This window comes from Panthera pardus, unplaced genomic scaffold, assembly GCF_024362965.1.
Source record: "Panthera pardus isolate Hobbes unplaced genomic scaffold, ASM2436296v1 HiC_scaffold_2, whole genome shotgun sequence".
Classification (NCBI taxonomy): domain Eukaryota; kingdom Metazoa; phylum Chordata; class Mammalia; order Carnivora; family Felidae; genus Panthera; species Panthera pardus.
This window is the reverse complement of record NW_026526765.1, coordinates 101,243,951-101,256,766: the sequence shown is the minus strand read 5'-3', so window position 1 is coordinate 101,256,766 and position 12,816 is coordinate 101,243,951. Positions and strand designations below refer to the sequence as shown.

General features: G+C 33.3%; 1 protein-coding gene across 1 annotated transcript in view; it reads left to right on the top strand.

Moving 5' to 3' along the window:
• Nucleotides 1–12,816, top strand: part of FCHO2 (FCH and mu domain containing endocytic adaptor 2) — a 122,636-nt gene that overhangs the window by 65,638 nt on the left and 44,182 nt on the right. The window contains 3 exon segments of the mRNA XM_053907273.1: nucleotides 618–662; nucleotides 2,334–2,406; nucleotides 5,737–5,761. Of these exon segments, the coding sequence (XP_053763248.1) occupies nucleotides 618–662; nucleotides 2,334–2,406; nucleotides 5,737–5,761 (143 nt within the window).

Genomic DNA, 12,816 nt, shown 5'->3' with positions numbered 1-12,816 from the left:
GGGGCATGTATGTATTACCTCTCATGAAAACTCTTCCCATTACCTGCAAACTAAAAGTTCAGATTCCTTGACCTGCTTTATAGTTAGAGGATCACCACTTAGCTATGATGTAATTAATGCATTTATTTGTTCAGCAAATATTTGTTAAAGACCTATTATTTGCCAGTTCACAGTGGTCTACGAGAGGGACAAGTTCCCAAGCTGACATTCTATTAGTATTTACTATGTTGGTCCCCCATCCTCCCCATGAACACAACCAGGGATTCAGCACTTGCCTTTTATTGTGCGTACTTTTTTCTTTAGTATCCTGCAAGCTCCTTGAAAACAGAAAGTACACAGTAGGTGTCTCCAGTTCTACAGTATCATATATAAAGGATTTTCAGTTAACTATGATCATAATAATAGACTAGTGTCAGTTTTTGTCAGTGTTAGGGTTATTTGGTTTTTAAAATTATTGATATTTTAAATAACACTATCAGATAACACTAGAACACATGTCAGGTCGATTAAAAAGATGTAATGTGATTTGATCTGATTGTTTTCCATCAGCTTTAAATTTTTTTCTTTTTTTTTTTTTTTTTTACTAAGAGCTGTTCATCTGTTTTGTTTTGTTTTAGGCCTTATTGAATTTGAAGAATGTGACCCTGCTAGTGCAGTTGAAGGTAAGTTGACTAGTTGTAATGTGTGGTAACTAGCTAATATCTTCTGTTTATTGAACAAATAAAGAGTGGCTATTATCCATTGATGTCAGCATGTTTGTGGAGTGATATAAAAAATCTGAATGTAGTTTGAAGGCCTATAGATTTTTAATCTTCACTTAATAAGTAAACAGTAGGTTTGCCCAAAGGAATATTAGTGTGTTAGAATATATATCTTAAAAGATTAAATATAACATGTATTTATTTTCAAATACACATCGAGATTGTTTTCTTTATTGACATCCATCTTTAAACATTCTCATAAATATGAAAATCATTGCTACACATTAATGTATAAGATTTATTTTAAAGTGAGAAACATTTCAGTAATTAATGAAGGTTATATATTGATGTTAATATTCCCCTTATTCAGGAGGAGTGATGATGTGACTTGGAGAAAGGGTCTACAACCCTTCATGTTTGTTTATTTAAATATTCTATTTTGAAGTAATCTCTGCACCCAATGTGGGACTCAAATTCACAACCCCAAGATTAGAGTCACATGTTCCACAGACTGAACCAGCCAGGCACCTACCTTCCTGTTTAAGTACTTTGTGAGCTACTAGAAATAATTTGGGAAGCAATCTTTTCTATTTATTTTTCTCTCAACATTTATGTGAGGATTCAGAGAAAAGGTTTACTGTTGTATGTAAAGCTATCATTGGAGGAGTCAGGTTCTCGTGCCTAGATTTCTTACAGTTACTAGCTGTTTGAGAGCAGTAACTATGCAAGTTCTCTGTTTTTTAGCTTTCTTTATTGTAAAATGTGGATAGTAAGTAATAATACTCTGTGAGAAAAAAATGTATTTGATATAACATGCTGTACAAATGTATGGTTTAGTTTTGCATGGAAGCAAGTACCTTGTTTTAAAACAGCTGGTTTCTAATCCTGGCTATAGTATTTAGTAGCTGGATAATACTGAGATAAAAAAAAAACAACAAAAAATACCCTTGAGTTTCCTCATCTATATGGTGAAAGGTTATCTTAGGTATGCTCTGTAGTTGTCCGAGTAAGCAGCTAAGCTTTGTGCTGAATTCCAGCAACAGTTAATAGTATGGCTGATTTCTAAGAAATAATTTGTCATGAAGGAAGAGGAGGAAGAACTGCCATATTAGGCAGAATACAGATGATACTCATTTATGGTAGAATCAACTTACAACATTCATTATATTAAAGATAATATGTGTGCAAAAGAATGCCATAAGTTTTCTGTGTTTACTGTTAATGGATCTTTTGTGTCATCTTTTTATTTAAAACACCACATTCGTATTTTTTGATCTTCCAGACAGGAAACATGATTTGACTTGGATTTATAACAAAATCTAATATAGTGAATAATGTCCCTTCTTTGAAGTTTTAAGATTCTCCAAATGTTTATGTTGTCTGAGGTAATTTAGGGGAGACTTAGAGGAAAAGAGAATTTTGTTAATCAAGTGATAAATCTTTATTAAATTAACATAAGAAAAATCTAAACAGACTATGACTATGATTTAAACATTAGAGTTTACCAATTGATACTTTTATTTCTTTCATCCAGATTTAGTATTGACATAAGCAAATTATGTATCAGGATACAAGTGTAATATATTTATCAGCAGCAGTTATGTTTCTGTGACAATATACATTTATTTTAAGGTATAAAACCACGGAAAAGAAAGACTTTTGGTTTGCCAGGAATAATTAAAAAGGAAAAGGATGCAGAGTCTGTGTAAGTATATTAAATATTGTCACAATTCTTTGTTATTAAGTAACTAAGAATAAGACTGTTGTTTTGAATGTGAGAAGAAAAATTTCTTCAGAAATAACTCAATGTATGTATGTCTGAGGTGTAAAAAATACACTTTTCTGAATACATTTGCCAGCTCCTCTGGGTTAAGCTAAAAGTATTAGATTTCCTACTATTTTAAAATACTAAGATAAAGGCTTCTATGTTTTGAAATTTAAACTTTAAAGACATTCTTTTTACAAAATGATACATGCATATTTAAAAAAAAAAGTGCAAAGGAAACTAAAAATTCTTCTAATAAATCTTAATGCCTAAGAAAAAACCCATGGTCAACAATGTGATGAAAATCCTTCTAGACAACTCTAAACATATAGGCTCATAGCGATATATGCACACGTAAACAGAAAATGGGGAAGAACAAAAGCCCTAACATGTTTTAAACATTTATGCTAGGTCATCAGCTTTTGATATAGAGGATGGAATATAAATCTGATTTACCTTTAAAAAAAATTAAGTTAGGATACAAAGAATATATAATTAGCATATAGTAAATTCAACAGATATTGGGTAAGTGAAATTTTATGTCTTGGCTATACACATTAGAACTACGTGGAAAATTAACATAAATATATCTATGCCAGGCCCCACCTCAGACCAATTATTACAGATTTGCAGGGTGTGAGACACAGCATAATTTTTGTTTTGTTTAGTTTGGTTTGCTTTTAAGCAGCCTCTGTCATTCCTAATATACACCTGGGGTTGAGAAGCTCTTAAGAGCTATGATTTACCAGACACAAACTGGAATTAAAGGAATCTTTGTTTCTGTAATTATTCAACCTATATAGATTGACAAGACGCTAATCAAGTCTTAAATGATTTGTGAAGCCAGTAACACTGGCTTGAAATTTGTTTAAAATCCCTGCTTCTCCAGCATAATTAGCAGAGTTTTCATGGCCACTCATGTTTTCAATGTAAGAGAATTTGTGCTTTGGGTGTTCTTACCTCCTATCTAGTTAAATTCATTTTATCTGAGTTTCTACCATTCTAAATGTCTGTTTCTTACCCCCTCCCAAGTTTAGTTTCACTTGGTTAACAAATTAAGACTGATTGGGAAGTGATTTATATCTGTGGTTACCATCTCATCTGCAGATGTCTTTTCAGCTTTATGAAGGGAGTATATTGCTAAGGAGATGGAATCAAAACTATTTTTGTAACATTGGAAATACTTAAGGAAGTCTAAACAGTTGATTCGTACATGAAATTAGAAATGTAGCCACTTTGTTAGTATATTATAGACAGTAAAAGCCTTAAATTCAATTATTTTTATAATATGTGGTTTTCACAGCTGTTAATTCAGGGAGCTTATAATATTTTTGTGTATTCTGTGTTTTTAGAATTGTTTTGCATGATCAGTAATTTCCCAGTACCATCGTTAGGCTACTAGGATATTGGAATATTTTTCACCACTGAGAATACTAGGGCAGAAAATCAGTGCTTTAAACAACTGCATCATGATTGTCTTCTTTCAACACTTCCAGGCAGGAAAAATATTAGAAACCTCTTTGTTTGAAATGCCCAAGGCTCTTGGCATGCTGCTTCTTAAACAGCCCGAAGGCTTTTGAAATGCCAGTGATTGTGGAAGAGGGGTCCTGCTCAGAGCTTGCTCTTCCTGGGGCTTCATCTGCAGGTCTCATTACAGCCCACTGTGAAAGCAAACAGATGAGTGCTTTCCCACAAAGACTGAACAGTTCTGGCTTAAAGCCAGAGAATAAACTGTTTGGAACTTTGACACTTTGATATTTAAACTTTATCTTTTAAAAAAGAAGAAAGTAGAAGTGCTCTAACATTTTAAATGATTCTGTAGAGGAATTGAATTTATTATTATATTGTCTTTTCTGGAACATTTCCTCAGAGTATGCAGTAGGATTTTTGATAAATACCCCTCATATATCAGTAATAAGGGAGCTCTTTTTTCAAAATTGGCAATCTTAAGTGACATTTAAATGGCTATAAAGACACGAGAGGTTTGCATTTACCTGCTTTGGTGCTGGAGTTTGGATTAAGAGCAGTGTAGTCATCTCCCTCTTTTTCCGTTATTTCAGTCTGTTCCATTTTGTCTTCCCCTAACAGAATTCTTCACTCTGTAGATTTTTCCGATTTGTGCTTAGTCTTTGGGTAGATAGAGATGACCTGCTTATCCTGTATATTAATTTAGTACTTTTTATTGTCCATTGGGCTCTCAAGGTATACCTAATGTTTATGTTTTTAGTCTGTTATTAAAGTGGCAGATTCTGATACTGCGTGCATTAACTGTCTAAAGTCAAAGAATTATGCAACTAATCTAGATATGTTTTCAGTATGCACTCTGATTTTTGTGAATTTGATCTAGAATATGTACACAGAAATTCTTCTAACCATATTCTTCATGGCCTCAATGTCTTTAATTTTATATGTTTAAGTCTTTATTTGATTATTTGAGAAGGTTGATCTTCTTTATGTTTTGGTTTTGCATATAAAATACTTTTTTGGTGGGGGGCATTCACTTTCGAATGCCCCTCTCTGTAAAGAGAGCTTTCTTACTATTCTTACTTTCTAATTTTATACTCTGATAAAGTTCTTGCTTCCTGCTCACTTAAAAAAATAAATAAAATATATTTTTGCTAGTTTACGTCCAAATTAATATTTATCAGTTAAATAAATGATAAAATTAACAATTTTCAACAACTTAGTAGACTAGAAAGCTTTTTCAAGTGGAAGTCTGGCTACTCATTTAACATATATGGAGAAAAATAGCTTTTTTGGCTTTTGTTTATATGCTAGCTATGGAAGGTACTTCAAATGAAACTGAAGTTTTAACAAAAATATATTGTAAAATGTTATTTACTAGTATTTACCAATTAATACAAGTACAGACTTAAAAAAAAAAAAGTCGAGCTTTCCTCTTAGAAATTTTTTTAGCTTTCTCTGCCTAAAGAATTAAAAGCCACTAAGAAATCCTTGTAGGACTGATAGCTTCCTTTATAAGATTTGTGTGTGTGTTAATGGAAAAGAAGTACTTGTGAAGTACAAGTTTTTAAAATAATTGTAAGCTGTGTGAGTTTCATTTTGTCATGTATTATGGATATAGGAATGCTTTCTTTTGAATTTTAAAATCATTTAGTATATTTTAATCTTCATGATTTGATTTTTTCTAAATATTTTTGTTAAGTTTAAATAAAAGTTACATTTAAATACCAAGATGATCACTTTCAGTATACAGTTATTATTGGATAGTTGTAATAATTATTTATAATATTTTGTTTATTTTAATAGGGAATGCCCTGATGCAGATTCACTTGTAAGTAGATTTTACTTTGATATAAACCATGTAAATTAGCTATTTTGATTAGGAAATACCCAGCATATTTGGGTTGAGTTGTTCACAAATTTTTCTAAGAAAAATACTAACCAGTTTATTGTAAATTCACTATTAAAATTACAGATAAAATTTTGGCCTTACATTACTAGATGCTTTTATATTAAATAAAAGGTAGTTCTACCTACCTTTGAAAAGTGGACATTTTAGTTTAAAAATTTGAATGGTACCATACCATATTGCTTTTTCTTGAGAAATATGCCAGATCTCAAATCTGCATACTTTAAAACATGATGCTCTTAATTGTGTATTCCTGGGGCACCTGGCTAGCTCAGTTGGTTAAGTGTCTGACTTTGGCTCAGGTCATGATCTCATGGTTCTTGAGTTCGAGCCCCACATGGGGCTCTCTGCTGTCAGTGCAGAGCCTGCTTTAGTTGCTCTCTCTCCCTCACCCTCTCTCTGTCCATTCTCCTCTTGCTTATGCTCTCTCAAAAATAAATAAGCATTAAAAATAGAAGTGTGTTCCTGATTATTAAAATTTTATTCAAGTATTAGAGTTTTGTTTAGAGGTTATCATTTTAGAAAACATAGCAGTAATAATCATGGTTAGTACTTCTCTGTGCTTTTTGTTCTGAAGAAAGTTTGTCTATATTTCGTATTTAAATATATTTCTTTATATGTAATTAAAGAAGACATTAAATGGAGCTCCTTGTGTTTACAGTAGGAGAGTAGATTTACCAAATGGTATAAGTATTGTATAGACAGACACACTTTTCAGGTTGTTCATTAGACAGTGGTCATGTTACTAAGTGCAGTAGGATCAAGCTTCCTGTCTCCTTTGCTTATTGTTCTTGCTTGCATAATTACTCTTTTTTTTGGCCCAAAAACCTTTTGATCTTTTACAGCATGATGGTGTATATACCAAGATAAAGATATTTTGTGAAACGTGTTTTATGTAACTTAAATAAAATTAGTATTTTTGCTGTCTATTTCAACTTTAAAATAAGAAGATTATGATTTGTTGATAAATGTAGAGTGAAAAGAAAGAAATAGATTTCTAGTGTCATCCAGGGTTAAAATCTCAGCTAATTGATACTGTTCTGTAATGATCAGTGTTAACCAATTTTGAACTGTTGTCAGTACTTGTCTGGAATTAGAAAAGCACTTATAAAAAGGATGCATAAGTCTAATGTCATATAAGAAATGATTCATAAATTTGTGTTGAAAGAAAACAAAACAGTATGTTTTGTAATTTTAATTACCAAAAAAATTTTAGAAGAATATGAACCAGTAAAGATAAATTGGCAGAGTATGTTTGTAAGACATATAACAAGGGGCTAATTAATTTCCTTTGTAAAATTTCTATACAGATCATTTTTTTTTAATGTTAACGGATTTTATTTCAGATTCCACACTGCAATGAATTTCAATAAACCGTCACTTCTTATGCTGTGATTTAGTACCAAAAATATATATCCAAATTACAGTAAAGCCTTGGACTGTGAGTAACTTGTTCTGCAAGTGTTCTGCAAGACAAGCAAAGATTTCTAATAAATTTTAACTTGATAAACAAGCAGTGTCTTGTAATAGGAGTAGTACATGATGCTGAATGTCACATGATCACAACTGAGCCAATCGTTTTTCTCTTTTTCTCTCTCTCTCTGTCTCTGTCTCTGTCTCTCTCACTACGGGATTGTGGGTGATCATCTCCCATTCTCAGATGCTTGGTCTCAGGCTGTGGTGTTTGGCACAAATCAGTGATTTTTCAGAACATTGGAAGGTGCTCACAACTGGCCCTAGTGTATTTTTTGTCACTTCAAGGCACCAACGGACGGTCCTTTGCTTTTCCATACAAGAGTAAGCTTAGGGATGCTTTGCTTCACTCTAGATTAGGCTGCCTGCAGATACAGATCCTCCCCTCCGCTGTCTTATTGTCAGTTACATTAAGTACAGTATATGACAAGAGTTTATTAATATGCACTGTAGTCAACATCCCTGTGAGCATATATAATGGCCCCCATGCAGAAAAAGATTCCATTGAACCAATAGATAACAGTGATTCCGTTAGTGATATTGAAAGTCGTCCTACACAATCACCCTCCTCTCTCTTGTCTCCCTCAAACCAGCCATGAAGGTTTTTAAAGGTAAATACAGATTAGTTTCTTTTTCTTTATATTTTGCATTTTATTTATTATATTATATTACAATCATTTTTATATGAATATTTTTGGGTTGTGGAATGAATCCTCTGAGTTTCCATTATTTCTTATGGGGAAATTTGCTTTGATATACAAGTGCTTTGGATTACAAATGTGTTTCTGGAATGAATTACGCTCACAAACCAAGGTTTTACTGTATCTGCAGAAATTTTAAACTACTTTTTTTTTCGGTTTTATAATAAGTGAGATGAGTTATGAAGTCATGTTTTCTTTATGTTTCCACCAAAACAAAATATCTCACAGATTGATAGCAGAAATAATGTGAGAATCATGTCCTCTTCTAAACTCGACACTAAAAAGATTTTCAAAAATGTTAAACAATGCTACTCTTCCCATTTTTTTATTTTAAAAATAAATTTATTTTTCACAAATATTTATGTTTAACACAATACTTTTATCACTATTTTTAAATTAATAAATATTTTAACTTTACTTTCAATTTCATAATATATACTCAGGGAATTTTCAATAAATGTTCATGGATTCTGAGACTAAGGTGATTATATACTACTGAGCTCGGTCATCATCTCTAAGAATAAAGAGTCTACACCTTGCTGAATTCTTACATACCGTTCTCAAAAGGATGAACAAGTATAAGAAGCACACCAATCCATGTATCTTGAATATTTTTAATTTCATCAATAAGGAACCAGTTTAACATTTACTGTGGTAATTAGAAAATATCTAACTCACAGATTAAAACCATTCATGACATTCACTATGTGATTAGAAAAGCCTCATGTGCTGAGGAAGAGGGAGACATAAGCATGTATATAGTAACATTAGAATTCCAGCTGAGGACACCTGGAGTTTGAATTCCCTATTAGAATTCAGAATTCAGCAACAGAGCTTTAACTTCATCATAGTAAGAATCATGTAATCCTGTACCATCAATTCTTATACAGATCATTTTTAAAGGTGAGCAAGCATCTCAGTAGGAAAGGGGCATTATGATAAAAACAGGCTGTTTCCATAAAAAGAAGTAAAAGTGGTAAATAACCATAAGAAATGTTGCTCAGAATGGTAGTCTCATTCTGATGCAAATTAAAATAAAATTATTTATCTATCATATTGGCAAAAGTTTTGGTTTACTTGTATTAACAGGAATGTAAATTGGTACAGTCTTTCTTGCGGATAGTTTGGCACTATCTTCTCAAATAAGAAATGCATGTTCTTTTTGACTCCCCATTCCTACTGCTTGCCATTTACTGTTAGGGTTTTATATGTACTTGGTCAAGATATATGCATATAGTAGCCCTCCCCACCATCTGCTGTTTCGCTTTCCATGATTTAAGTTACTTACGGTTGATTGTGGTTCAGAAGCAGATGATCCTCTTTCTGATATATCATTAGAAGGTCATTAGTAGCCTGACACTACGTCACAGTGCTTACATCATTCACCTCATGTCATCTTATCATATAGGTATTTTATTATGTCATATCATCACAAGAAGACGGTTGAGTACAGTAAAGTAAGATGTTTAGAGAGAGAGAGAGAGAGAGAGAGAGCACATCCACGTAACTTTTATTATAGTATGTTGTAATTCTTGTTATTGTTGTTAATGTTATGGTGTCTAAAAAAATCTCTTATTGTATCTAATTTATAAATTAAACTTTATCATAGGTATGTATGTATAGGGAAAAACCTAGTATACATAGGGTTCATTACTGTCCTTGGTTTCAGGCATCCACTGGGGTGTAGGAATGTATCCTCCATGGATAAGGGGGACTGCTGTATGTAGAGGGGGAGGGAGAGAGAAGTAGAGACATGTTTATTCCAACATTGTTTATATTAACAAAAAACTGGAAACATCCATCAAAATGGAGATTGGTTAAATAAATTATTAAACATTCACTCTAATAGTCACACGTTACAGAATTAGGTTGTTGTGCCTGCTGATATGGAAAGAGAAGCAGCAAGTATGATTTTTAAGTAACTGCTGTTTTAAAAATATAAATGAGCAGATATCTTTGGGTGTTTTTTGTTTTGTTTTTTAAAGAATGTATTACTGGACACTTAATTGTGGTTACTTTTGGAGAGCAGCGTTACAGTGGTGGTCAGCAGGGAGAAGAGGCTTTCTTTTGTTGTTTTATTTATAGCCTATTATTATTTATTTATGGCCTATTTATGACTTTTTTATGGCTAGTCTTTTTTTGTTGTTGTGTTTTGTTTTTTAAGTAGGCTCTATGCCCATCATGGGCCTTGAACTCATGACCCTGAGATCGAAAGTTGCATGCCCTACTGACTGAGCCAGCCAGGTGCCCTATGGTACTCTTAATGATTTCTTTAAAAAACATCCATGGTCTAGACGTCTTGGTAGGGAAATTACCATTTAATTTCTGTTCCGTTTCTAAATGGTCTGTGTAATTAAATTATTATGAGGGACTACATCTTTAGTTTTTCTTTTTTTTTAACCTTTTTTAACGTTTCTTTATTTTGAGAGAGAGAGAGTGAGCGTGTGGGGGCAGGGGCAGAGAGATAGGAGAGAAAGAATCCCAAGCAGGCTCCACACTGCCAGCTGGGAGCTGGAATGTGTGGCTCCAACCTATGAGATCATGACCTGAGCAGAAATCAAGAGTTGGATGCTTATCTGACTGAGCCACCCAGGTGCCCCTCCAATTAATTAATTAATTATTCCAATATATTTTTTTAAAATCACTACCACCACTATCCAAACCTGTCTTTTAAGATTAGTGGGTTAAGTTATCTGCTCTTTTTTTCATATTGCTTTGGCCTAATGCTTTGCTCCAACAGTGTGGGGCCATTATATAGAAATCATGGATTGAATGAACAAAGATTGTAAACAGGTAATGTCTAAATTTTTCTCAATCCCAAGTTTCTATGAATAGTTTCAACATTGAATATCTAATATACTGAGAATCCTAATTTATTTTGAAAGAATTAATTTACAGCAAGTTGCAAAGATAGTACAGAGCAGTCCCGTGTGCCTTTCACCTGTTTTCTCCTCGTAACTTCTTGCAGAAATACAGTATCATGACTGGGATGATGACATTAATGCAGTCTGAGCATTTCCATGACCACAAGGATCTTTTGGTCTTTTGTGCAGATTGCCCTTTTACAGCCACTTTTCTTCTATTACCACCCTCCTTAGCCTCTGGCAACCAATAATCTTTTCTCCATTTCTATAATTCTGTCAATTCAAGAATGTTATTTAAGTTGGAATCCTACCATAACCTTTTCAGATTTTTTTTTTTTTTTATTCAGCACAATTCTCTTGAGTTCCACCCAGGTTCTTGCATGTATGAATAGTTTATTCCTTTTTGTTGTTAAATAGTAGTATTCCATGGTATAGATGCACTAAAATTTGTTTTAACCATTCACCTATCATAGGACCTTTAGTTTCCAGTTTTTGGCTATTAGAGAAAAGTGCTTTGAACAATCATGTACAGGTTTTTCTATGGACACAATGTCCCCTCTGACCTTGGTAATTTTCTTTCTGAAGTCTGGTTTTATCTAACAAGAAGACAGTCATTCTGCCCTAATTTTTTTATTTTAAAGTTTATTTATTTTAAGAGAGAGTGTGCATGAGCTGGGGAAGGGGCAGAGAGGTGAGAGAGAATTCCAAGCTGACTCCACACTTTCAGTTTAGAGCCCAACGTGGGCTTGAACTCATGAACTGTGAGATCATGACCTGAGCCGAAACCAAGAGTTGGATGCTTAATCCACTGAGCCACTCAGTTGCCCATCTTTTTTTTTTTTTTTAATTAACTTTTATATGGTATATTTTTTCTATTTTTTTTACTTTCCCCCATCTATGGTGTTATATATATGAAGTGAATTTCTTATAGACAGCATATAGTTAGTTAGGTCATGTTTTTTAATCCATTCTACCAATCTGTCTTTTGTTATCTTTGGACAGTTTATATTTATTTATTTATTTACTTATTTTTTAAATTCACATCCAAGTTAGTTAGCATATACTGCAACAATGATTTCAGGAGTAGATTCCTTAATGCCTCTTACCTATTTAGCCCATCCCCCCTCCTACAACCCCTCCAGCAGCCCTCTCTTCTCTATATTTAAGACTCTCTTATGTTTTGTTCCCCTCCCTGTTTTTATATTATTTCTGCTTACCTTCTCTTATGTTTATCTGTTTGTATCTTAAATTCCTCATATGAGTGCAGTCATATGATATTTGTCTTTCTCTAATTTTGCTTAGCATAATACCTTTAGTTCCATCCACATAGTTGCCAGTAGCAAGATTTCATTCTTTTTGATTGCTGAGTAATACTCCATTGTGTGTGTGTGTGTGTGTGTGTGTGTGTGTGTGTGTGTGTGTGTGTACATAGATACATACATACATACACACCACATCTTCTTTATCCATTCATCCGTCAATGGACATTTGGGCTCTTTCCATACTTTGGCTATTGTTGATAGTGCTGCTGTAAACATGGGGGTGCATGTGCCCCTTCAAAACAGCACACTTGTATCCCTTGGGTAAATACCTAGTAGTGCATTTGCTGGGTCCTAGGGTTATTTTCAGTTTTTTGAGGAACCTCCATACCGTTTTCCAGAGTGGCTGCACCAGTTTGCATTCCTACCAGCAGTGCAAAAGAGATCCTCTTTCTCTGCATCCTCACCAACATCTGTCATTGCCTGAGTCGGTAATTTTAGCTGTTCTGACTGGAGTAAGGTGGTATTTCATTGTGGTTTTCATTTGTATTTCTCTGATGATGAGTGATTTGAGCATTTTTTCATGTGTCTGTTCGCCATCTGGATGTCTTCTTTGGAGAAGTGCCTGTTAATGTCTTTTGCCGATTTCTTCACTGGACTGTTTGTTTTTTTGGGTGTTG